This window comes from Rhinoderma darwinii, chromosome 1, assembly GCF_050947455.1.
Source record: "Rhinoderma darwinii isolate aRhiDar2 chromosome 1, aRhiDar2.hap1, whole genome shotgun sequence".
Taxonomy (NCBI): domain Eukaryota; kingdom Metazoa; phylum Chordata; class Amphibia; order Anura; family Rhinodermatidae; genus Rhinoderma; species Rhinoderma darwinii.
The window spans coordinates 649,734,992-649,762,740 of NC_134687.1; the positions used below are offsets into that span (position 1 = coordinate 649,734,992).

Below are 27,749 nucleotides of genomic sequence, written 5' to 3' on the forward strand. Positions count from 1 at the left end.
GTTTTATATTTCCGGTGATTGCGCGGTGTGAGGGGGTTTATATTTCCGGTGATTGCGCGGTGTGAGGGTTTTTATATTTCCGGTGATTGCGCGGTGTGAGTGGTTTATATTTCCGGTGATTGCGCGGTGTAGGGGGGTTTATATTTCCGGTGATTGCGCGGTGTGAGGGGTTTATATTTCCGGTGATTGCGTGGTGTGAGGGGGTTTATATTTCCGGTGATTGCACGGTGTGAGGGGTTTTATATTTCCGGTGATTGCGCGGTGTGAGGGTTTTTATAATTCCGGTGATTGCGCGGTGTGAGTGGTTTATATTTCCGGTGATTGCGCGGTGTAGGGGGGTTTATATTTCCGGTGATTGCGCGGTGTGAGGGGTTTAAATTTCCGGTGATTGCGCGGTGTGAGGGGTTTTATATTTCCGGTGATTGCGCGGTGTGAGGGGGCTTTATATTTCCGGTGTGAGGGGTTTATATTTCCGGTGATTGCGCGGTTTATATTTCCGGTGATTGCGCGGTGTGAGGGGGGTTTATATTTCCGGTGATTGCGCGGTGTGAGGGGTTTATATTTCCGGTGATTGCGCGGTGTGGGGGGGTTATATTTCCGGTGATTGCGCGGTGTGAGGGGTTTATATTTCCGGTGATTGCACGGTGTGAGGTTTTTATATTTCCGGTGATTGCGCGGTGTGAGGGGGTTTATATCTCCGGTGATTGCGCGGTGTGAGGGGGTTTATATCTCCGGTGATTGCGCGGTGTGAGGGGGTTTATATCTCCGGTAATTGCGTGGTGTGGGGGGTTTTATATTTCCGCTGATTGCGCGGTGTGAGGGGTTTTTATTTCCGGTAATTGCGCGGTGTGGGGGGTTTTATATTTCCGGTGATTGCGCGGTGTGAGGGGTTTATATTTCCGGTGATTGCGCGGTGTGAGGGGGTTTATATCTCCGGTGATTGCGCGGTGTGAGGGGGGTTTATATTTCCGGTGTGAGGGGTTTATATTTCCGGTGATTGCGCGGTGTGAGGGGTTTATATTTCCGGTGATTGCGCGGTGTGGGGGGGTTATATTTCCGGTGATTGCGCGGTGTGAGGGGTTTATATTTCCGGTGATTGCACGGTGTGAGGGGTTTTATATTTCCGGTGATTGCGCGGTGTGAGGGGGTTTATATCTCCGGTGATTGCGCGGTGTGAGGGGTTTATATTTCCGGTAATTGCGTGGTGTGGGGGGTTTTATATTTCCGCTGATTGCGCGGTGTGAGGGGTTTTATATTTCCGGTGATTGCGCGGTGTGAGGGGTTTTTATTTCCGGTAATTGCGCGGTGTGGGGGGTTTTATATTTCCGGTGATTGCGCGGTGTGAGGGGTTTATATTTCCGGTGATTGCGCGGTGTGAGGGGGTTTATATCTCCGGTGATTGCGCGGTGTGAGGGGTTTATATTTCCGGTAATTGCGCGGTGTGGGGGTTTTATATTTCCGGTAATTGCGCGCTTTGAGGGATTTTAGATTTCCGGTGATTGCGCGGTGTGAGGGGTTTTATATTTCCGGTGATTGCGCGGTGTGAGGGGTTTTATATTTCCGGTGATTGCGCGGTGTGAGGGGTTTATATTTCCGGTAATTGCGCGGTGTGAGGGGGTTTATATTTTCGGTGATTACGCGGTGTGGGGGGGTTTATATTTCCGGTGATTGCGCGGTGTGAGGGGTTTATATTTCCGGTGACTGCGCGGTGTGAGGGGTTTATATTTCCGGTAATTGCGCGGTGTGAGGGGTTTTATATTTCCGGTAATTGCGCGGTGCGAGGGGGTTTATATTTCCGGTGATTGCGCGGTGTGGGGGGGGGGGGTTATATTTCCGGTGATTGCGCGGTGTGGGGAAGGGTTTATATTTCCGGTGATTGCGCGGTGTGAGGGGTTTTATATTTCCGGTGATTGCGCGGTGTGAGGGGTTTTATATTTCCGGTGATTGCGCGGTGTGAGGGGTTTATATTTCCGGTGATTGCGCGGTGTGAGGGGTTTTATATTTCCGGTGATTGCGCGGTGTGAGGGGTTTTATATTTCCGGTGATTGCGCGGTGTGAGGGGTTTTGTATTTCCGGTGATTGCGCGGTGTGAGAGGTTTATATTTCCGGTGATTGTGCGGTGTGAGGGGTTTTATATTTCCGGTGATTGCGCGGTGTGAGGGGTTTTATATTTCCGGTGATTGCGCGGTGTGAGGGGTTTTGTATTTCCGGTGATTGCGCGGTGTGAGGGGTTTTATATTTCCGGTGATTGCGCGGTGTGAGGGGTTTTGTATTTCCGGTGATTGCGCAGTGTGAGGGGGGGGTTATATTTCCGGTGATTGCGCGGTGTGAGGGGTTTTATATTTCCGGTGATTGCGCGGTGTGGGGGGGGGGGTTATATTTCCGGTGATTGCGCGGTGTGGGGGGGGGTTATATTTCCTGTGATTGAGCGGTGTGAGAGGTTTATATTTCCGGTGATTGAGCGGTGTGAGGGGTTTTATATTTCCGGTGATTGCGCGGTTTTATATTTCCGGTGATTGCGCGGTGTGAGGGGTTTATATTTCCGGTGATTGCGCGGTGTGAGGGGTTTATATTTCCGGTGATTGCGCGGTGTGAGGGTTTTATATTTCCGGTGATTGCGCGGTGTGAGGGGTTTTATATTTCCGGTGATTGCGCGGTGTGGGGGGTTTATATTTCCGGTGATTGCGCGGTGTGAGGGGTTTTATATTTCCGGTGATTGCGCGGTGTGAGGGGTTTATATTTCCGGTAATTGCGCGGTGTGAGGGGGTTTATATTTTCGGTGATTACGCGGTGTGGGGGGGTTTATATTTCCGGTGATTGCGCGGTGTGAGGGGTTTATATTTCCGGTGACTGCGCGGTGTGAGGGGTTTATATTTCCGGTAATTGCGCGGTGTGAGGGGTTTTATATTTCCGGTAATTGCGCGGTGCGAGGGGGTTTATATTTCCGGTGATTGCGCGGTGTGGGGGGGGGGGTTATATTTCCGGTGATTGCGCGGTGTGGGGAAGGGTTTATATTTCCGGTGATTGCGCGGTGTGAGGGGTTTTATATTTCCGGTGATTGCGCGGTGTGAGGGGTTTTATATTTCCGGTGATTGCGCGGTGTGAGGGGTTTATATTTCCGGTGATTGCGCGGTGTGAGGGGTTTTATATTTCCGGTGATTGCGCGGTGTGAGGGGTTTTATATTTCCGGTGATTGCGCGGTGTGAGGGGTTTTGTATTTCCGGTGATTGCGCGGTGTGAGAGGTTTATATTTCCGGTGATTGTGCGGTGTGAGGGGTTTTATATTTCCGGTGATTGCGCGGTGTGAGGGGTTTTATATTTCCGGTGATTGCGCGGTGTGAGGGGTTTTGTATTTCCGGTGATTGCGCAGTGTGAGGGGGGGGTTATATTTCCGGTGATTGCGCGGTGTGAGGGGTTTTATATTTCCGGTGATTGCGCGGTGTGGGGGGGGGGTTATATTTCCGGTGATTGCGCGGTGTGGGGGGGGGTTATATTTCCTGTGATTGAGCGGTGTGAGAGGTTTATATTTCCGGTGATTGAGCGGTGTGAGGGGTTTTATATTTCCGGTGATTGCGCGGTTTTATATTTCCGGTGATTGCGCGGTGTGAGGGGTTTATATTTCCGGTGATTGCGCGGTGTGAGGGGTTTATATTTCCGGTGATTGCGCGGTGTGAGGGTTTTATATTTCCGGTGATTGCGCGGTGTGAGGGGTTTTATATTTCCGGTGATTGCGCGGTGTGGGGGGTTTATATTTCCGGTGATTGCGCGGTGTGAGGGGTTTTATATTTCCGGTGATTGCGCGGTGTGAGGGGTTTATATCTCCGGTGATTGCGCGGTGTGAGGGGTTTTATATTTCCGGTGATTGCGCGGTGTGTGGGGTTTTATATTTCCGGTGATTGCGTGGTGTGGGGGGTTTTATATTTCCGGTGATTGCGCGGAGTGAAGGGTTTTATATTTCCGGTGATTGGGCGGTGTGAGGGGTTTTATATTTCTGGTGATTGCGCGGTGTGAGGGGTTTTATATTTCCGGTGATTGCGCGGTGTGTGGGGTTTTATATTTCCGGTGATTGTGCGGTGTGGGGGGTTTTATATTTCCGGTGATTGCGCGGTGTGAGGGGTTTTATATTTCCGGTGATTGCGCGGTGTGAGGGGGTTTATATTTCCGGTGATTGCGCGGTGTGAGGGGTTTTGCATTTCCGGTGATTGCGCGGTGTGAGGGGTTTATATTTCCGGTGATTGTGCAGTGTGAGGGGGTTTTGTGGGGCGAGATGTAGATTTTGTGGGTGACATTTTGGGGACTTTATATTCCATATGTTGGAGAATCGCGGCGACCAAAAACAGCGACGTTCACATGTGAATTATTTCTGCCGGTTATAACTTGATATTTTAATAATTTGGAAAATAACGGATGCGGCGATTATTTTTTATATTTTACATAATTTATTGTAAAAAACAAACAAACTTATTACTATGGTAACCGGTCGGCATCGCGCAGTTTCTTCGGAGGACAGAGGAAGCCGCTATCTCTAAGGCTGGATTCAGACGAGTGTGTGCGTTTTGCGCGTGCAAAAGGCCCTTGACAGTTCTGCGTGTCAGCCCCGTATGATGTGCTTTTCGCGCAGCCGCCATCTTTATGACACTCCATTTGGGTGTTTGTAAACAGAAAAGCACGTGGTGCTTTTCTGTTTACATTGATTATTTTACTGTTATTGTGCGAATAACGCACGTCCCACAGAAGGGCTTCCGTGGGGCATGCGTGATTTTCATGCACCGATAGACTTCAATGGGTGCATGATGCGCCTAAATATAGAAGATGTTGTGAGTTTTACGCAGCGGACTAACGCTGCGCAAAAAACACAGACTGTCTGCACAGCCCCATAGACTTGTATTGGTCTGCGTGAGCCGCGTGAAAACCACACGGGCTGCACGGACGCAAATCACGTTCGTCTGAATCCGGCCTAACTGATCAGATGCCGCGGTCGCTATTAAAGAGGCTCTGTCACCAGATTTTGCACCCCTATCTGCTATTGCAGCAGATCGGCGCTGCAATGTAGATTACAGTAACGTTTTTATTTTTAAAAAACGAGCATTTTTGGCCAAGTTATGACCATTTTTGTAATTATGCAAATGAGGCTTGCAAAAGTCCAAGTGGGCGTGTTTAAAGTAAAAGTCCAAGTGGGCGTGTATTAGGTGCGTACATCGGGGCGTTTTTAATACTTTTACTAGCTGGGCGCTGTGAAGAGAAGTAACATCCTCTTCTCTTCAGAACGCCCAGCTTCTGGCAGATCACGCTGTGACGTCACTTCCCCAGGTCCTGCATCGTGTCGGACGAGCGAGGACACATCGGCACCAGAGGCTACAGTTGATTCTGCAGCAGCATCAGCGTTTGCAGGTAAGTCGATGTAGCTACTTACCTGCAAACGCTGATGCTGCTGCAGAATCAACTGTAGCCTCTGGTGCCGATGTGGCCGTCACGATGCAGGACCTGTGAGTGACGTCACAGATCTGCACTGTCACAAGCTGGGCGTTCCGAAGAGAAGAGGATGTTACTTCTCGTCAGAACGCCCAGCTAGTGAAAGTATTAAAAACGCCCCGATGTACGCACATAATACACGCCCAGTTGTACTTTTACTTTTAAACACACCCACTTGTACTTTTGCAAGCCTCATTTGCATAACTACAAAAATGGTCATAACTTGGCCAAAAATGCTCGTTTTTTTAAAATAAAAACGTTACTGTAATCTACATTGCAGCGCCTATCTGCTGCAATAGCAGATAGGGGGTGCAAAATCTGGTGACAGAGCCTCTTTAATCACGGCATCTGAGGGGTTAAGCGGCCGGGATTGCGCTGTCTCTGATCTTGGCGGTTGCCGGCGGCTGTGAGAAGCCGTGTACGGTGCAGGCTCCGCTCCTTCTAGTGTGACGGCGCACATACAACATAATACTATAGACCTGATGTCACCAAGGGGTTAAACCCTCCTGTATTTCATATTTACAGCACTAATAATAAATAATAATCACCAACACTGTGCCAGACAAAAACGCACCAAAACCGGACAGAAATTACCTCATGTAACCTTACCTTACTACTGCATCATGGGAAATCTCCTGACTGATAACAGAGAGAACACTAAACAACAGCGGTGACCGGAAGTCATGTACACCCGCCCAGCCCTGCTCCACCCCATACACAACAACAGCTGAAGGACCTGTGATGACGTCACCACCATGTGACCGGGACAGAACTCCGCCCCTCATGTCACGTGAGTCCCACTCCCTCAGAGATCCACCCCTGATGTCACGTGACCATCTTCACAGGTCCTTCGTTCATCGCTTATTATTCCCACTTCTAAGCTCCTCCTCGTTATGATGCAGCGGTCACGTGATCTTGATATCACATGTCCTTCTTCCACTACGCCTCCTCTCCACTGAAGCCCCGCTCCTGCCTTGATCACGTGGTGATGACGTCATCACAGGTCCTTCAGCTATTGCCGTGTATCAGGTAGAGAGCAGCGCTGGTCGGGTGTTCTCTCTGTTATCAGTCACCCCTGTATGAGTGTGTATACAGAGAGCTGTCAATCACTGAGTGACCCCGCCCACTGGACTCCTAGCCGGGATTTAACCCCTCCAGTGCCGGCCTCTTTGGGGTAAGGTGTTATTTCTGGTCTTTGTAGTGGACGGATGTTTTGTGGGACGAGTCGTATTTTGTAATGACATAATATTCGGGACATACAACTTATTCACTGACTTTTATACATTTCTTGTTCATGTCGTTCACCGTGCGGTTTAAGGGAATGTTCACACGTGGCGAATACGAGCCACACCACGCAAGGAAATCACCCCGAATATTCACCCCAAATGGTGGACGTATAATCCCCCCGAATATCTACTACAGAAATACAAGGCCGATCCTCACCTCTCCCAGCGTTACCATAGCAACACGTCCCTGCAGGTTAACCCCTTCACCACCAGGCCAGTTTAGTTTTCGTTACATTTTTCGTTGATGGAGCGGTGTTGGGGATTATTTTTTGCGGGGCGGGTTGTAGTTTTTGATGACTTTTTACTACATTTTACTTCTTTTTTTTTTTAGCGCTGAGGAGACCAAAAAACAGCAATTTATAGTTTTTTTTTACACCGTTCACCGTGCAGGTAAATAACGTTATATTGTGATGGTTCTGACTTTTACGGATGCGGTGATCCCGGTTATGATCATTTTATTTTTGACATCACTTTAGAGGAAAAATAGTTTTTAAAAAACCATGTATTCCTCCCCGGGGGACGTGAAGTCGTTCTGATTAGATCGCTGGTGCAATACGCTGTAAGGCTCTGTTCACACGCTTAGCAAAAAAACGTCTGATGATAAGTTATTGGAGCTATTTTTTTTATAGTCAATGAAATACGGCCCCAAAAACGGCTCAAGGAGTGACGAGCACTTTTTACGGGGCGTCTTTTTACGCAATGTATTTTACGGCCGCATAAAAAAAAACACCGCCGTATTTCCCATTGCAATCCATGGGCAGATGTTTGGAGACGTTCTGATTCCGATTCTTCCGAAAAACGGGGGAAAATAAGCTGTGTGAACATACCCTAATACTAATGCGTCGCAGTATATCGTGATTAAGCTTAAGGGGTTAATAGGAGCAGAAAGATGGCGGGCCTTCATTACCCCCACAGGCTGCCATGACAACCATTCATACCCCGGGATTGCTTTGCGAGGGGCCGATGAGCTGTCAGAGAGGACCACCCCCTCTTTCTTACAGCTTAGATTCCACAGTCACTATTGACCGCAGCATCTAAGTAGTTAAATGTCCGGGATCGGCGTTCTCTCTGATCCTGGCGGTTAGTGCGAGGTGTCGGCTGTAATACACCCGCAGCGTGTGGAGCGGGCTCAGCCTGTAAACCCCTCCATACTCCCCCCGCACTATGACATTCAGTGTTGTCATGGGGATGGCCTGCCTTTGGACATGACTGATGGATTACTGGCGTCTTTCTTACTATCTAGAAGAGGTTTATGAATTCGCACCATTAATGTTGTACAAGCGACATATTGACCCTGACATTGTAGTGATCGGATTAGATAAATGACGTGATGTGTTATAATCTATATCTGTCTTACTAGTGACACCCCGTTATCTGTACAAGACGAAGAACTATTTGTAGCTCTGTTATAATTCCAGGCTTTTTATGACCACGGTGGAAATAACCTTCAGTGGTGAGACAAGTCTGACTCCGTATTTCACTGTCACATAAACTCGGGGGAGACGTTGTCCTCGTGTTGGGGTCTCTCTGGAATAACTCTTACACCATCCCGAATAATGTCATCCAGTCCTGACCGCAAATGGGAAGACACTTTACAATAATGTTTCTGAGCTCCTTAAACTTCACGCTGAAAGAAGTCGTAAAATATCATCATTTATAAGTCCGGACGTTATTTTTGGGCGATAACAATTATTTATAGTTCAACAAAATATCCATAAAAAAACACTTTGTAAGGTGAAGGTTTTTTTTTTTCTCTACACATTTTGAATTGACAACTTATCATTACTCCACAATCTCGAGATGAAGATGATCTTACAGAGGAGCCCCCTCCCGAACACTTAGGTACCTCAGTCACTATTGACCGCAGCATCGAAGGGGTTAAGTGGACATAATCGCAGTTCTCTCAGGTCTCCGGCCTTTGCAGCAGGTGTCAGATCTTCCCTATATCGTGTGAACAACTCCTGAGCGGTAAATGTTCTGTGCAGGAAGGGGTTAAATGAGTAAAATACAAGTTTATACTGAATCTTATCCCACAAAACAATGTATCACTCTGCTCCACTCCACCTGCGCTATAATATGATGATAAGAGATCACACTTCATGTTCCCTATATATAATGTCACCTCAGCTGCTGCAGAACCTCACCGTTCATATCAAACACTGACTGCATAGTGTGCACCACGTCTTGTGAGATGTCAGCAATGTCTCTCCAGTATCCGCCATGTGTCAGGTTGTCAGGAGTCAGGTCTTTATTGTCTGGCGGGGAATGTCTTCATTTTACTCTTCTCACCTGAGAGATAGGCCATAAATGTCTGATATATGGGGGTCCCACCTCTATGTGGGGAACGGGGGTCCCCCGACCCGCCTGGTGAGGTGATGACTACATCCAGGTGGAGAATGAATGGAGAGGTGACCACACATGTTCACGACTCTCTCCATTCACTTGTATAGGAGGTCCAGAAACAGCCGAGCACGGCCAGAGGTGGAGCCGCATCGATCAGACATTTCTGGCATATCCTGGGAAGAAATGTCCGTGTTGGGAATACCCCTTTATTCCATGTGGTGACGGCTCTGAGAAGATGATTCCCTCAATGATGAATAAGTGAGGTTCTGTATGTCACACATGATGTTGTCCCCTGTATGATTTCCATCATCTCCTTTCTTCATAAAGACGTCTGCAGTACTAGATCCTCCAGTTTTCTCATCTTCTCCTCCACAACGTTCCTTCTCCTGAATGACCCACCAAGGATGGACAAGGACAGGAATGAGATGAGCAGAAGAATATTAGACTTCACCTTGGAGATCATCTACCTGTTGAGCGGAGAGGTAAACTTTTCTACATTTCTCTGCTCTTTATTATAGAACAAGCTTTATTCTTCGGACCTTCTCTCCATACACAGGAATACACATTAGTGAAGAAAACATCGGGTGACTGTACAACTCCCATCATCCATGAGTCAGGAGGATGGAGCAGTAGTCCCATCACAGAGCCTCCCCCTCACTCCCGGATACATGAGAAGAAGATCTTAGAACTGATCTACAAGATGACTGAGCTGCTGACTGGAGAGGTGACACTGCTGGGAATGCTGGGAAATTCTACAGTAACAGCACTGGAGGTGTCTGGGTGATGACTGTATCATTGTGTGTGTCAGGTTCCTATAAGATGTCAGGATATCACGGTCTATTTCTCCATGGAGGAGTGGGAGTATCTAGAGGGACACAAGGATCTGTACGAGGAGGTCATGATGGAGGACTACCGGCCGCGCACATCACACGGTGAGAAGAGACAGATATATATATATTTCTTGTTCAAGCCCTAATACCATCGTGTGGATTATATACTCACGTGCTTCCTGAGCTTCGATTACACGTTCCTTGCTTTGCTGCAGTGCTGCACTAGGGGACGTTCTTAAATTCTACGTTCAAAAAGAAATATAACCACTGTCCATATGTCATATAATTATATATTAATGGCAGACAGGGGGTCCGCGGCTCGGTACCCCAATCATTTAGTCAGAGTCCTTCCCTACATTCGGTTGGACATCACTTTATTCTTAATGATTGTAGCCGTGTTCTCTGGTTTTCTGCAGGACGAGCTGTAGATTTTTAGGAACCATTTACAAGGAATATTTGTGTAGCATCAATTTATGTGATTTTGTTTTTTTACTCGAATATAGGAAATAAGCATTTTACGGGTTGTTTTTTTTAAATTATTTTTTATACTGTTCACGATTTACACTAAATAACCTAGTAAATTAATTCTTCAGGTTATTTCGGTCGTGCGGATACCTAATATGTGTAGGTTTTTTATTGGTATTCACAATAAAATGTATTTTATACTAAATAATCACTTTTTTTGTATTTCTTTTTGCAGACTTTTTTTTATTAATGTTTTATTAACATTTTTATAATCCTATAAAGGGATTACTATTTTACAACATTTTTTATACTTACGTATTTGCATACTTCTGTATGCTAATACATTATCTTCTATGTTATGACATCACATAGTGTGTCGTACCGCCGGCTTACTAGGTCACCAGGGCTGACTGCAGAGGGTTCCCCCAGTCTCTGATCAAGTCACCGGGATTCCTGGAGACAAGATCCAAGAGAGGATACCCTGTAGATCATGCCGCGGTCATGAACCGAAGCAATTAAAGTATTAAACAGCCGGGATCGGAGGTTCCTCAGATCCCGGCCATACTCAAGAGGCTTCTCTAAGAACAGCAGCTGTTAGTAATATCACCTGCCTAGAAAATAAACGCTTATAAGCCTTTTCTACAGCGACGCCAAGAGACATCGCTGTAGACTTAGGACCTGCATCTTATTAACCCTTTAATGACATGCCATGGCTGCCCGTCGGCGATGCAGCATTTATGGGATTAAACGGCGGGGATTGGAGGTTTCTCCAGTATCATCCGTTGCAGCGGGAGCCTGGCTGTCAGTCACAGCCGGGCTCCCGCAGTGATCATCATCGCGTACATGCACGTTGGAATGCAGCAAGCTGACCGTTTCCATGACGTGCCTGTATGTGATAATACAAGAAGGGATTACATTTTACTGTTACTGTGCAGGGAGAAGCTGCTGCTGATTACAAGCCGTTCTCCCTGCAGTAACACTACTGTCCGAGCTGTTCTCAGGATAAACCGTATTGTACTTTTCCTCCTGCCGAGGATAAGCTGTGAGAGAGTTAAAGGAAAGGTGTCATAAAAAAATTAAATTATTTTATGTGTTTTTATTTATTTTAATATAATATTTAATATATTTTTTTATTTTACGAACACATTTTTATTTTTATGGGGGCTGACATTTTTTATTCTCTGTATGTCTCTTCACGACACATACACAGATGCAATACGGCAGCTACAGGGCATAGGGGATAGGGTCAGCTCCAGTCCCTATCTCCTAAGCTTCTGTCATTATAACTGAACTGTGCGTGCTCTGTGACATGTGCAGTTCACAGCGTAGAAGCTGGTTTGTAGGGGAAAAGCCGGCGCTATCTTGTTGTAGCCTGGCAGCATAGCGGGTAAGTTGTGCATTTATGCAGAGGGCGTGTAAGGGGAGGGGTGTCAGTTGGGGGGGTGCTTGCAGGGGTGTTGTGTGTCTGTGTGGGGGTGCCTGGGGGTGTGTGTGCAGAGAAGGTGTCTGGGGGAGATGGTGTGTGCAGGGTACTTGGGGGGGGGGGGTGTTTGTGGGAGGTGGTGTGTGCAGGGTGCTTGGAGAGTGGTGCCTGTGTGGGGGGTGTGCTTGTGTGGAGGGGTTGTGTGGTGGTTTGCGGGGTGTGTGTGGGGAGGTGTGTGTATGGGGGGTTTCGGGGGTGTGAGCAGGTTGCATGTGGAGTTGGGGGTGCGTGTGTGTGTGGGCGGTTTGCGGAGCGTCTGCATGTGTGGGGGAGGTTTGTGGGGGGAGCTCCATGATGCGCCCGTAATATTAATAATTATTAATATTTCTGTTGCATCTCTAGGTCCTGTGTGCCACAATAGAAACTACAGTTCATTGAACTCCAGTATTTTTATTGCAGCGCTGGGGAGAAGACAGTCGTCTGCTGTAGGTGAGTCTAAGATTTTATATTTTTCATTTTACTAACTTTTATTTGTTTTTGCTGGACCTATTGGACTATGTCATAGATTCGGTGGACTACTGCGATAATCTACTTTTTTTTTTTTTTTTTTCTAAATAAAATGGTTAACGAGGGATGTGTGGGGGAGTTTTTATTTCAATAAAAATATTTTCTTATGTCTCTGTATTTTTTTTAATACTTTATTAGCACCTTGATAATGGCAGTTGTCTGACAGCGTCCATTACTACGGCGGGGCTTATTTTTTATAATCCGCCAGATACAAATAGCAGCAGCAGGCTAGCATTACCAAGGTGGGAAGGGCCATGGTTTTTGGCCCTTCCCAACCTCATAATACCAGCCTGTGGCCGTCCCAGTGCTTATCCATCTCTACAGGTGGTCCGGTACTGGATTGTACCCAGCTGTTCCCAGCACTCCTGGTGGCGGGGGGTACCAGGGTAATAATGGAAGGTTAGAGCTAGCCTTTTTACTGGCTAACACTAAGTCCCGCCTTAGTAATGGACGTAGTAAAACAGATAACTGCCATTATTAAGGCGCTAATAAAGTAATAAAAAATCAGACATAAGAAAATATTTTTATTGAAATAAAAACTCAACCCACAAAATCCTCGCTAACCATTTTATTTAAAACGTAGATCATCGCAGTAGTCCATGAAATCTACAACGTAGTCCAATAGGTCCAGCGGAACCTACAAAAAAAATAAAGTTTGGCCTTAAGCACACTTCAGTGAAATGCTTCAGTGTGCTGTCTGTTTTTTTAATGGATAGCGCACTGACCCATTCATTTCTATGGGTCCATGCACAGTTTTGTTTTTTTTAATGGAACCGTGTGACCGTTCTGCAAAAATAGAACAGGTTCTATTCCAGTCAGTTTTTTTTCTGAAAAGTCTCGGCCATTCCATTCATTTGGTCCGTTGAAACAACGGACCACACACAGAAACTATGTATGAACGTGTCGAATACACTAGCGTTTCTTGTGAAGCGGTTTATAAAATACAGGGATTTTGACTCATTTTTTGCGAGTTTTTTCTGCGCGTAGTTAAGACTCCCACTGACTATGGGAAAATTTGGCGCATTTTACGCACCAAAGAATTGATTCAACGCTTATTTATGCAACGCATTTTCTAAAAATCTTTGCGTAAAAAAGCGCATTGTATGTACTCAGGGCTGGCTCCAGGTTTATGTGGGCCCTTGGGCGACGCAGACTTAGTAGGACCCTTTGCAGGGGAACTCACGGCGGCAGTAAAATGGCAGAAAACGTCACGTAGTCGACTTTGTCCACCTGTAATCTATTACATCTAAGTAACTATCAATTCCCAATGTAGAAAGTGGACTGAATTGCTGAGTTTTTCCAAGGAGATGTCACCATCCCCCAACATTGTGAAAAACGCAGCAAAATACGCACCATTTTCTGCAGCAAAAAACGCTGCATGGGAATGGTATGGTTTTTTCTCAGCGGAATTTCTGCAAATGTTCTGCAGCAATTCCGTTACGTGTGGACAAGCTGCGGATTTTCCCCAACGAAATCCGTTGGCAAAATCTGCAGTATTTAAACTATGAATCAAATAAATACAACAGCTACAGCATATTACATTATATACAGTATATATATATATATATATATATATACACACACACACACATACACTATATATATACACACATGTACACATCAAACACAGTATACATGTACACATCAGACAGACAAGAATATGCACATTACATACACATAAGCACATTCCCATATTAACCCGTTAGTGACCGCCAATACGCCTTTTCACGGCGACCACTAATGGGCTTTATTCTGATGCATAAGCCTTTTCACGGCACTGCATCAGGATAAAGTAAACAAAGCAGGGAGCTGTCAAATCTCCCTGCTCTCAGCTGCCAGACGTAGCTGAGGGCTGGGAGCGTCCCTGCTCGACCGGGTGAGATCGATATTAGTATCGATCTCACCCGTTTAACCCTTCAGATGCGGTGCTCAATAGCGCGGTGCTCAATAGCATGGTTTTGGAGAGAGGGAGGGAGCTCCCTCTCATCCCACTGACACCCGGCGATAAGATCGCCGAGTGTCTGTGTCTCTGATGGCAGCCGGGGGCCTAATAAAGGCCCCCAGGTCTGCCTGTAGCGAATGCCTGCTAGATTATGCCGGAGGCATGACCTAGCAGATGCCTGTCCGCTTTAAAAGGACAGGCAGTAATACACTGCAATACAAAAGTATTGCAGTGTATTATAATAGCGATCGGAGAATCGCATATTAAAGTCCCCTAGTAGAACAAGTAAAAAAAAAAAGTTTAATAAAGTTAATTGAAAAAAAATGAAAAACCAACTTTTTCCCCTTACAAACTGCTTTAGTATTAAAAAACCAAAAGAAAGTAAAAAAAGTTACACATTTGGTATTGCCGCGTCTGTAACGACCCCGACTATAAAGCTATTACATCACTTAACCCGCACGTTGAACGCCGTAAAAAAATTAAATAAAAAACGACGGAAAAATTTCTGTTTTCTGTGAATCCTGACTTTAAAAAAATGTGATTAAAAAGTTATCAAAAAGTCACATCTACTCCAAAATGGTACCAATAAGAACTACATGTCGTCCCGCAAAAAAAAGCCCTCATACAACCGCATCGGTGAAAAATTAAAACGTTACGGCTCTTCAAATATGGAGACACAAAAACAAATAATTTTGAAAAATAAACGTTTTTACTGTGTAAAAGTAGTAAAACATACAAAAACTATACAAATTTGGTATCGTTGCAATCGTAACAACCCGCTGAATAAAGTTATTGTGTTATTTATACCACACGGTAAACAGCGTAGATTTAGGATGCAAAAAAGCGTGACGATATTTTAGATTTTTACCTTAGACCTTATACAGCTATGTCGACGCAAAAATAAAAACGTTATAGCTCTTGGAATGTGACGATGGAAAAACGTAAAAAATGGCTTGTCATTAAGGTTTAAAATAGGCTGGTCATTAAGGGGTTAAGGTACACATTGTTTACACACATGCACTTACTTTTTATGTAGGATATTTGGGAAGGGAGTTCAGCAGCTTGATGGGGTGAGAGCATTTCTCCTTCTCACAACCCGACACAGTGCCCGCAGAGAGGTGTGAAGAGTACGGAAGGGGTGCTGGAGGGGGAGATTTTAAAGTAGCACAGGGAGTTCATAGCACCACAGACAACAGTTGCTATTACATGGAAATCGGACAGCAGTTCTTAGCTGCTGTGCCACCCCCTTACAAATGCTGTATCCTGCCACCAGAAGCTCACCTCGCCTCATGGCAGGTGCGGCCCTGGATGGAGTCCCGGAGCAGAGCCGCCGGCGCTCTGCCTGTGACTCCCTCTCTCCTACCGATATCGCTGTCCATATATGGACAGTGATGCCGTGACGACGGCAGCGACAGCACCCGGCGGCTGAGTGGGTCCCCACAAGGGCAGTGGGCCCCGGCACTTGCCCGGGTTCGCCGGGTGCCCACGTCGGCCCTGTATGTACATAAAAAGTGTAATCCAGTGTTCTTTGACGTTTTTTTCGGCACGTAAAATGCGCTAAAAAAACGCATCAAATATACACAGTGTGAACCAGTAAAGTGTAAAGTCACTACAGGGTCTTCCCTCTTGACTTTGATCACTCTTAGCCTTTTGGTGTGTGCTATAGCTTCTTCCAGCATTGTACAATCTCTTCAAAAATTGACCTGGACACTGCAATTTGAAGACAACTTTTCAGTCTCCCTCCAACATTTACAGCAGCTGTAAGTCAGGTTGCTTTGCCTCATTCACCTTGCTGTAATTCTTGGAAGTGCTCCCTCTGGTGACCAACATCGGAAAACATGTCAAATTATTATTTCATTTTTAATACTTCCCACCTTGAGGAAGAAAAAACAAATACACAAAAAACAAAAAATATATAATAAAAATAACTTTACTTTTTTTTTTAAATTTGTGAAACATTCCTTTTAAAGAGCGACTTCCATTGTATTATGTTGTTGGGCTTCTTGTGATTGGGAGTAGTGTAATATTACATACATATTAATTATGTGACCGCCCTCAGTTTTGTCCGGTGATATGAGCTGATTGTTGGATCTTTCAGCAGCAGGACCCATGGTGCACGGCTACTATCAGGACCAGCTTACCTTTTGAGAACATTTGCTCAGTTAGAACAATTAATTTAGTGTGGATGTGTCAGGTCTCTTATGTTCCCCTATCAGAGGGCAGCATAGGATCGGGGGGTAGACGCGGAGATCTGGGATATAACGTTTTCTATGACATCATTCAGTGTTTTTATGTAAAGAACGGTATAAAAGCTGCCATGACTCCTAGAGAAATCCTGTGACTCCTTTTTCCCCGCCCACACAGAATGATTGACAGCTTTTTCTTTGTGATCCTGCTCATAAAATCTGAGGTTGGGACAGACGTTCCTGATGGAGCCGATGCCTGAGCTCCAAACACACGTTCCTTATTTTACCTCCTGTCCGTGCAGAACATGTAAGAAGCGTTGCTGGAAGGGGTTAATATCAGCCCCCCACAGACATTGAGATCACCTGTTGTAAATCTGTGATGTGGAGGCCATTATTTTACATATCTGTACACATTTGTGGGGGGATAATTCATGTGTGGAACAAAGATAATCCTACTCTGTGACATGCCGCTCATTTGTAGTGTACCAAGTGTATGGTTCTGCCAGTCATCAATCTCCAGCAGTGTGCGAGGCTAGAAATTTACAAAACTAAGATCTACACCTATCAGCCCATAACATTAAAATTGACTGCCTAAAATAAATCGTAGTGTCGTCTGTACAGCTCTGATCCGTCGAGGCATGGACGCCACAAGACGTCAGAAGGTTCCTGTGGTATCTGGCACAAGACGTTAGCAGCAGATCCTTTAAGTCCTGGTCGACAGCCACCTAAGAGACCGGCTCCAATTCAGAACAGGAAACCTCCAGAAATGCTCTAAGAGGCTCTGTCACCAGATTATAAGTGCTGTATCTCCTACATAATGTGATTGGCGCTGTAATGCAGATAACAGCAGTGGTTTTTATTTTGAAAAATCAAAATTTGTTAGCAAGTTATGAGCAATTTTAGATTTATGCTAATTCGTTTCTTAATAACCAACTGGGCGTGTTTTTACTTTTTACCAACTGGGCGTTGTTCAGAGGAGTGTATGACGCTGACCAATCAGTGACCAATCAGCATCACACACTTCTCATTGTTCCAGCCCAGCTTCTTTCACTGCACAATCACACTGTAACAATGGGGTGGAATAATGAGAAGTGTATGACGCTGATTGGTCACTGATTGGTCAGTGTCATACACTCCTCTGTACAACACCCAGTTGGTAAAAAGTAAAAACACACCCAGTTGGTCATTAAGAAACTAATTAGCACAAATCTAAAATTGCTCATAACTTGCTCAAAAATGATCGTTTTTCAAAATAAAAACCACTGCTGTTATCTACATTACAGCGCCGATCAGATTATGTTTGAGATAGGGCACTTATAATCTGGTGACAGAGCCTCTTTAAAAAGGGGAAACCCCCTTAATCAACTCCGTTCCTGTTTCCTGTCTTTTGGACATAATGAAATATATATAAAATGTGTTTTTTACAATGGAAACCTATTGGTAGCGGATTATATAGGGTGACCATTATATGGCGTCCATCACAGGCCTCCGTTAAACGGATACATTGAGAAGCTCCAGTTGCGTAACTGTTCATATATGGACAATTATCACTAGCTTCCCTGGGCAAACTCACTCCTTGCTATACTGTGAATCTCTACCTCAGAAGATCGGAAGTGGGACAGGCTTGACCTGATGCTGCCCCGTGAATAACCTCCACTTAGACAGAGACAATAGAGCCTGCAGTGTGAGTGGTGGATGTGACCCCCTTCTCCCCGCCACACCAGCACAGCAGTCTATATCGTCGCGACCACCCTCCTCGGTCCATCCTCGATCATGACCACCTAGGTCTGCTCATGCCGCAGTCAAGAACACCCCGTTTTCAGCCCGCACCTCATATCTGGGAACAATACATGCTCTCCCTCCCTGATAGGAACTCACGAACAAGCTGGTTGCAAGAGGGGAATAAACTACAAACAGCATGACAGGCAGTGCTTCTATGAACTATACGCAGTATATGGGAGAACAAGGAGGAGTGTGGAGGTGGGGTGATCAACTTGTACCCCGTTACACTGACTGCTTCTTCCTGATGGGAGTAGTATAAAGCACCTCTCCTTGTTCTCCTATACTGTGTATCGTTCGGTGAAGCGCTGCCTCCGAGGAGAAAGGGGCTGTATAGGCAACGTATTCCACTGTTTGTCTTTACAGTGGGACTTGTTGCAGCCTTCCGTCGGAGGTGTACATCAGGAGTCCTACCAATGTATAACTCTGACAGAAGGCTCAAAAAGTGTTGTGCACAGCGCGTAAAATCTACACTGATCAGCCATAACCAAAACAGCTCTGACCCATCGAGGCATGGAACTGCACAAGACCTCTGAAGGTTCCTTTGATATCTGGCACAAGACATTAGCAGCATATCCTGTAAGTTGTGAGGTGCGGCCTCCATGGATCGGATTTGTTTTTCCAGCACATCCCACAAATGATCGATCAGATTAAGATCTGGGGAATTTGGAGTTGAAGTCAACACTTTGAACTCTTTGTCATGTTCCTCAAACCGTTCAGCCCTAAATACAGCAAGCTGCAATGCTCTGTGTGTTCTGACACCTTTCTATCATAGCCAGCATTACGTTTCTAAGCCACTTCTACAGTAGTTCTCCTGTGGGATCAGACCAGATGAGCTAGCCTTTGATGCACATCAGTGACCTTGTCGCTGGTTCCCTGGTTGTCCTTCCTTGGACAACTTATGGTAGATACTAACCACTGTATACTGGGAACACCCCACAAGATCTACCGTTTTGGAGATGCTCTAACCCAGTTGTCTAAGCATCACAATTTGGCTTTTGTCAAAGTCTCTTAGATTCTTATGCTTCTCCATGTTTCCGATACATCAACTTTAAAAACTGACCACTTGCTGCCTAATATCTCTCACCCCTTGTCAGGTGCCATTGTAACGAGATCATCAATGATCTTCACTTCACCTGTCAGTGGTTTTAATGTTAATGGATGATTATTGTATAAATTGATGGAGGACAGTGTAAGTCGTCTTCTTTTAAAAAAAATATATAAATATTGGCGCAATTGTCCAAAGAGGTCCATGCATCTTCCTACAGAGGAGGATGGGTGTGCTCCCTCTCTTTAAAGCGATCCCAGAGGTTAGTCTTTCCTGTCCAGGAGGGAGGCAGTCTCTCTGTCATGAGCTCATGGAAAACAATTACCAGTAAATGTAATCATGTTTTTTTTCTTTGTTTTTTTTTTCTCCATAACCGCACGAGGGAAAGGAAACTTTGGGGTATATAACTGTAGAGCCTCCTCCAACACCTCAGTGGTTTCCCATCCCTTGTGGAGAGGAAACTTGAAGTAGTTGTATCTTGTCTGATCGTGGGTTCCCTTCCATGAAATTTAGAATTTGCTAATAAGCAGAGGTGTCATTGTTCCAGCGCACTTTTTTTTGGTTGGCAGCGAGCTTTTAAAAAATGCCCCTTGCGCCCGACTACTTTTAACTGTATCTGCAATTCTCAGGACGTGTTTTTTTAAGCTCTGATAAATAAACTTTGAATTGACGGTGTAGAGAGAAGTGTGTGATATATAGACAGATATACCGTAGTCATGTATTCAGTCACTGTGTGTTTCCTACAGATGGATCCAGTAGGAGAAATACACCAGGGAGATGTCCCAGTCCTCTGTATTCCCAGGACTCTCCAGAGGAAAATCACAATGTCCCAGAGAATCATCAGGTACATGGCACTAAAGCCTCACCAAAATATGACTATAAAGTAATTGACCCCAAGGTAATTTTAAAAAAAAATTCTCGTCTGTTTAGGGTGAAAATCTGGTTGATGTTAAAGTTGAGGTTAAAGATGAAGCAGAAGAGGAGATGGATGTAGTGGCTGATCAGCTGTGTAAGGAGGGGGAGACTTTCATTAGTTGTAAAAAGTAAAACCTGTTTTAATGGTCACCTAGAAACTACTCCCATCATCTCATCATCCCATGTAAACAATCTATTCCTTCGCTGTGTGTTTCTTACAGATGGATCCAGTAGGAGAAATCCACCAGAGCGATGTCCCAGTCCTCTGTATTCCCAGGACTGTCCAGAGGAAAATCACAATGTCCCAGAGAATCATCAGGTAGATGAAGCTGAGACCTATACCAGATCTATATAGGCGGGTGTGGAGCTTTTTTTTGGTCCTACGGTCATAGATTGGGTCATAGATTTTGGTGGTTTCTAATGTTGATCTGTTAGATTCTTCACACACTCTGCTGTATTGTACTGAATTGTTACATATGTGAAATCAGGGGGAAGATCTGACTAATAATAAAGCGGAGAATGAAACAGAAGAAGAGCGGGTGAGGGGCGATCAACCGTGTAATAGTAAAGTGGAGGAGGAAATTCCAGGAGGTGTTACCACAGGTAAGTAATAATGATATTAGAAAGTGAATTGGGAGGTTTGTTACGGTGGGGTTCCTCCTTAGTTCTACATTACAGTAACACGTCAGACATTGTGTTATACATAGTGCAGGGCCTGAGGGAGCTGTAACTGCACATAGAAGTTCTCTACAAGGTGTTCTATGAATCCAGTCATGCACTAGGCTTAGCGTAATTTTTTGGGGGGACACCAGCAGCGATTAACAGCCGGGATCTGAGGAAGCTCTGTTTAACCACATAAAGAGAATGTGTCATCAGAAAATGATCTATTGTTTAAAGAGGCTCTGTCACGACATTATAAGTGCCCTATCTTCTACATAATGTGATCGGCGCTGTAATGTAGATAACAGCAGTGGTTTTTATTTAGAAAAACTATCTATTTTCACCAAGTTATGACCTATTTTAGATTTCTGCTAATGACTTTCTTAATGCCCAACTGGACGTGCTTTTACTTTTGACCAAATGGGCGTTGTGGAGAGAAGTGTAAGATGCTGACCAATCAGCGTCATACACTTCTCTCCATTCATGTAATCAGCACATGGTGATCCTGTGTTGTTCACTATGTGCTGTCACATACTCAGACATTAACGTTACTGAAGTGTCTTGACAGTAAATAGACATCACCTCCAGCCAGGACGCATGTCTATTCACAATCCCGCCCAGTTGGGCATTAAGAAAGTCATTAGCATAAATCTAAAATAGGTCGTAACTTGGTGTAAATAGAATTACATTACAGCGCCGATCACATTATGTAGAAGATAGGGCACTTATAATGTGGTGACAGTGCCTCTTTAACCCCTTCCCGACATTTGACGTATTCCATACACCAAAGTCGGGTGGGGGAAGTATGGAATGGACTCACGGAGTGAACCCGCTCCATACGATGCCGGTGTCGGCTGTTTGACTCGTTTAACTCATTAAATGCTGCGTTCAATAGCGACCGCAGCATTTAATTCGTTAAAAGAGGGGGGCGACCTCCTCTAACAACTCATCGCGCCCCCCGCAACCCAATCGCGGGGGGGCGATGTTTGATATGGCTGCCTGGGGGCCTAATGAAGACCCCCAGGTCCGCCATCTTTGTGCACCTATTATGCCCTGCCTAGAATCACGATATACTGCAATACATTAGTGTTGCAGTATATAGTGCAAGCGATCTAACGATCGCTGGTTGAAGTCCCCTAGGGGGGACTAATAAAAAAAAGTAAAAATTAGTTAAATAAAGGTGTTTTTTTTAATGTAAATAATAAATAAATTAAAAGTAAATTTTCCTCCTAGAGCATAATAAATAAACAGATTGGTATCGCCGCATCCGTAAAAGTCTGAACCATTGCAATATATCATTATTTAACCCGCACGGTGAACGCTGTAAAAAAAAAAATTGTAAACGCCAGAATCTCAATTTTTTTGGTCACCTTATCTCCCCCAAAAAATAAAATAAAAAGTGATCAAAACGTTGCATGTACACCGAAATTGTATTATTAAAAACTACAGCTTATCCCGCAAAAATAGGCCCTCATACCACTTAATCGACGGAAAAATAAAAACGTTATGGCTCTCGGAATTTGGCGACACAAAATACATTTTCTTTTTTACACGGGTTTTTACTTGTAAAATATAGAAAAAAATATATATATATATTTGGTATCGCCGTAATCGTATTGACCCACAGAATAAAGTTAACATGTTGTTTTAATTGCACAGTGCATTCCATAAAAACGGCGCACAAAAAAAACATGGAGGAATCGCTGTTTTTTTTTCATTTTCTACCCCACAAATCATTTTTTTCCCGTTTCCTAGTACATTATATGGCAAAATAAATGGTGCTACGAAAAACGACAACTCGTCCCGCCTAAATTAACCCCTTATAGGATTATATCGACGGAAAAATAAAGACGTTATGGCTTTTGGAAATGAAAATGAAAATCTGAAAAAGGGCTGCGGCGGGAAGGGGTTAAATCAAGTTTTTGTTAAACATATTTTTTATGATTTTTTGGTAATGTGGTTTTTTTATTCTTTTTTTAGGTCTTTATCTAATCTTGCAAATGTTCTCTCTGGCCACTGAGTTTCATAGTAGACTGATCCTTTTCTGGATGTGTAGAGATCTCAGCATACATCTCATTATCATCATCACAGGCAGGATTACACTGATAGGTAACACCTATATATAGATAACACAGGATCCACCATCTATAATAGGCTGATCCTTCCTGTTCTGTAGAGGTCACCTCTCATCATACATCTCATTATCATCACAGGCAGGATTACGCTGATAGGTAACACCTATATATAGATAACACAGGATACACCAGTCATAGTAGAATGACCCTTCCTGTTCTGTAGAGATCACTTCTCAGCATACATCTCATTGTCATCACAGGCAGAATTAAGGTCATATTACACAGTTCTGATGAGGGCCGCATAGACGACTGCCGATCAACGAGACAGCCCGTTAGTCGGCGATCGTTTGCTCCTGTCATAAGGAGCTATGTTTGGGGACGAGCACTCGTTACTCCGATCAGGCAGGTCCTAGGAGGATTCCGTAGCCGACAGACCGGGAGGCCAGTATTAGGCCTCCAGTTGCTATTGCAGCCATCGGCAGCCCAGCGATCGCAAAGCTGGGATTCCGGTGGCTAAAAAAACCAGAGATACTGCAATCTGTATTTAGCATCAACTGAGTGGTTAATTGGCCGGATCAGAGACTAGCTCCAGTCCTGGCCGTTATAGCAGGGTGACCTCTGCAACATACAGCTGACCCAGCAATGATGGTGCGGGTTCAACGTAACTGTACTGCGGTTTGCGGGAACCCCTGCCCGACAGTGCCGTATATATACGGGGTATGTCTGGAAGGGATTAAGAAGCTTTTATATTGGTGATAAAGATGTGGTTATTTTTTGTTTTTGTTCTTTTTGTTTTTACTTCCAGATTCATGATGATTAGGAAGCACGTAATTCACATTTAATTATTGTACGTACAAAGATGTTTCAGTGATGATCACCTGCACTCAGAGGCCACTTCAGTAGGTCCACCCTCTTATTACTTGATGGGACAGTGTAAACGAGGTCCGATCGACGAGACATTTTGTTTGCTACTTTTGCTATTTACGATCTACTATCATTAATGTATGGGGACGAGTGCTCATTACTCAGATCGCTCGTCGCCATACATTTCTATTATGTCGGCAGCACATCTCCCTGTTTACACACGGAGATGGGCTGCCCACAACGATAATATTTTAGGCTACGTAAATGATACAATCAGCTGATGAACGAGCGTGTGCTCATTCATCTGCTGATCGTTGCCCTGGGCAATTATCGTCAATGGGAGTTTTGTGATCGCTCGTTTGCCCAATAATTGGCCAGTGTAAAAGGGCCTTTAGTGGAATGATATAACAAGGTACTGGACATCTTTATTACAGATTCTGATTGATAACCTCACTCTGTCTATTCCAATACATTCTAAAGATGTTCTATAAAATTGAGATCTTGTTACTGTGCAGCCATTAGGATATACAGACCTCATTGTCATGTCAATTCATCCATGAGATGTGTGCTTTTTCTCATGACACATTATCTTGTTAAATGTAACCATGGCGCAGCTCATGCAGCCGTAAACTGCGCCACAGTATTCAAATTGATCATTGCAGTGTGGTTTTGCTGATCAACTGCTGTTTACCTGTAAAAGTGAACGGACATTAACATGTAATTTGAAAGCGGTTTAACGGTAAAGCCGCTTGACGGCACCGTTTTCGGGCGCATTCGATGCACCTCGATAACTCTCCAGTGGCCGCATTATGAAACACAGCCTTACAATATTGGGGGTGATTTATCAAAATTTCTACGACCGTTTTATCACACAGGGCAGAGTCAGGACGTATGCGACGCAGCACTGATGACGTTGAAGTGCTGCATGCACATAAGGTCCTGTGGCCAAGATTAGATTAGATAGTAAATGCAGATTGGTCAGATATTTATGCTGAGGGCAGCATGAATTAGTGACAGACACGCTGATTTCAGCGGTCTGTCACTTCGTCAGTAATGTGCAGTAGTTTAGGAGATTGTACATTATATACTTGCAAAAGGCGTCCAGCAATGCAGGACTTTAGCCCAATGATTTGCACTCTCACTTTGCGCTCCAGCCGCTGTTACACATTTCTCCCCATACAATGGAGGGCCTGATTGCCAGACATGGTTGTGCTTCTCAAATGTTTGCGTTTCATTAAATCAAGTAATTTATCTAATAGTATGGACCAGTATCCTGGATTGATATGTTTTAAAATGGTTTTTAAAGCTTCAGTAAGGCTGGAATCACACATGTAGTTTTTGTGGCAGTTCTTGGTGTGTGTTTTTTTTGAGCCAAAGACTGGAGAATTTATAAGGAATGGCTTTTACTTTTCCTTCCTCTCGATACACTTCTAGCTTTAGCTCAAACTGCATCAAAAATGGCATTTTAGTTACCAGCATAAGAGAAATGTTAAAAATGTCTACTTTGTGGTCTGAAAAAAATAATCATGAAATCCATTTTTAATCCTAATAGAAAATTCAAGTATGAACTCTGAGGGAAACTTCATGTTCTCGCTAAATTATGAAGTAGAAGATGAAGATATCATGCAGCATTCTACAGGAGCAAACCTCATTACCCTTAATGTACATCCAGAACTTCGCAGTAAAATTCTGTCATTTAATTCCACTAATCATGGGGAAAATTCTCCTGACCAATCGCAGATTGTTACCACAAGTACGGGTAGGGAAGAAGTTAACAGGTCTCAATGTGATACACCATTTACAAAATGCTCAGGTCATTTTACACACCGAAGAATTCACACAGAGGAGAAATCATACTCTTGTGCAGAATGTGGTAAATGTTTTGCACGAAAAACAAGTCTTGTTACACATGAGAGAAGCCATAAAGGAGAGAAGCCATATTCTTGTTCAGAATGTGGGAAATGTTTTACAAATAAATCACATCTTGTTAGACATGAGAAAAGTCACACAGGAAAGGCTCCATATTCATGTTCAGAATGTGGGAAATGTTTTACAGATAAATCAAATCTTGTTATGCATAAGAGAAGTCACACAGGAGAGAAGCCATATTCATGTTCAGAATGTTGGAAATGTTTTACACAAAAATCAGGTCTTGTTAGACATCAGAGAAGTCACACAAAGAAAAGCCTTTTTAGTGTCCAGAATGTGGGAAATGTTTCATTACTAAAGACAAACTTTAGGATCATCAGAGAAACCACATAGGGGAGAAGCCATTTTGATGTTCTATATGTAAAAAGTATTTTGTAAGGAAACAGCCAAGGTGTGTTCATTTTTTAAGTGGAATTACCTGGATCTGCCAAACACCCAAATTATATTTACCTGAGGTAAACTGTGACCGGGATCTATGAGGGAAAAGTATTGTGTATGTAAGGAAGAAAAGAGCCTTGTTTACTTACTTTTGACAGCGACGCGTAAAATTACACCTCATCTGCACAGAACATCGTAAGACCTATTGCAAGCAATGGGCAGATGTTTGCAGACGTATTGGAGCTGTCTTTTCAGGCGTAATTCGAGGCGTAAAACGCCCCCTTTACGTCTGGAAATAGGTTGTGTGCACATACCCCAAGAATGACTGGTCACATGATCGTCCGGTTGCCATTAGTGGCAGACTGCTGCTTGGTCCAATTAGACCCAGCACAGCCCTATTGGTGACAATAGTCACTATAAGAGGGCTGATTTCCCCTGCATAGCAGCCCCAGTTACAGTGGAAAAACATGCTGTAAAAGAAGAAATTAAAGTTTTTTTCTGACCTTTGAGGGACAGACCATAGTAATAAAAAAAATAATAGTAAAGTGCAAAAAAAATTAATACACACAAAATTCCCTCCCCAAAAAAACATCCCCTCCCCATCAATCATTGTCGTAACGCTAGCCCTGACCCAATTACCCTAAAATAGACATGTAATATATTAATATTTACGGTAGACAAGGACGATCACAAATAAAAGGTTTATTTTAGTTGAAAACTTTTAAAAAGTTAAAAAGCTTATATTTTTTTTACTATTATTTTCAAACTTTAAGCCTAAAAATTCTAAAATTGCAAAAAGGATGTATAAAAATGCTAAAAAAATAAACCTGCATTGTCTACAGAAAAAACATCGCAAAAATCAAGTCGTTAGCCCAACAAATAAAAAAATTAAAGCTGTTTAACGCGTGCTAAAAATGGTTAAATGGTGTCTGGTCCTGAAGGCTCAAAATAGCCAGATTCTGAACCGGTTAAAGACTGAAAATTAAGTTCAAGCTCTTCAGATTTGGTACAAATGTTTAAAAGATTGTTAGGATGGATTTACATGTGGCAGATTTGTAGCAGAAATTTCTGCAACTGAAAATGGTTCCATATATCTGAGTGGGGCTGTTTCTGCAGCATGCACATGGATTCATCAAGCCCCATTCAAATGAAGAGAACAGTCACAGACATTTTGGTAATAAATCTGCTGTGTGTGACTATATCCTTAGGCCGGAGACACACATGCAGTTGGTATATTTTCAGTTGTCTTTTTATTGAATAAGTTGTAGACTTATAGTATAACAACAAGAGCGCAGCATCAATCATAGTTGTTGGTGATTCATCAAGTATAGTGTCTGCCACGGGTCGCGGACCGCCGCTGTCCCTTAACTTGTGACGGTTGCAACCACAGACCGCTGGCATCCTGCCAACGTCTCCCTCCTAGGAGATGCCGGTACTTGGTCCCGGCCTTAAAGGGCCGGCGCGCGCACCTGTCAAGAATTCCCTCATCATCCTGGAGTCTTAGGGGCTCCGCCCCTCTACTCCTTGGCTGAGCTTTGTAGTTTTCCCATGTTTGTATTGCAAATGGTCCCTTAGTGGTTTACTGCT

At 44.1% G+C, this 27,749-nt stretch overlaps 2 protein-coding genes and 1 pseudogene across 3 annotated transcripts in view; 1 reads left to right on the forward strand and 2 right to left on the reverse strand.

The window, feature by feature from the left end:
* The window catches only part of LOC142698297 (uncharacterized), a 617,727-nt pseudogene that overhangs the window by 504,993 nt on the left and 84,985 nt on the right, over nucleotides 1-27,749 (reverse strand).
* The window catches only part of LOC142675554 (oocyte zinc finger protein XlCOF29-like), a 445,104-nt gene that overhangs the window by 327,739 nt on the left and 89,616 nt on the right, over nucleotides 1-27,749 (reverse strand). The window lies entirely within an intron of this gene.
* On the forward strand, nucleotides 6,470-26,929 carry LOC142665754 (uncharacterized). The gene is made up of 10 exons (XM_075845541.1): nucleotides 6,470-6,646; nucleotides 9,429-9,583; nucleotides 9,658-9,825; nucleotides 9,910-10,033; nucleotides 12,222-12,308; nucleotides 20,088-20,185; nucleotides 20,272-20,350; nucleotides 20,478-20,575; nucleotides 20,745-20,859; nucleotides 25,408-26,929. Exons 2-10 carry the CDS (start codon nucleotides 9,506-9,508, stop codon nucleotides 26,115-26,117), a joined length of 1,557 nt encoding a protein of 518 aa, XP_075701656.1. The 5' UTR covers nucleotides 6,470-6,646; nucleotides 9,429-9,505; the 3' UTR covers nucleotides 26,118-26,929.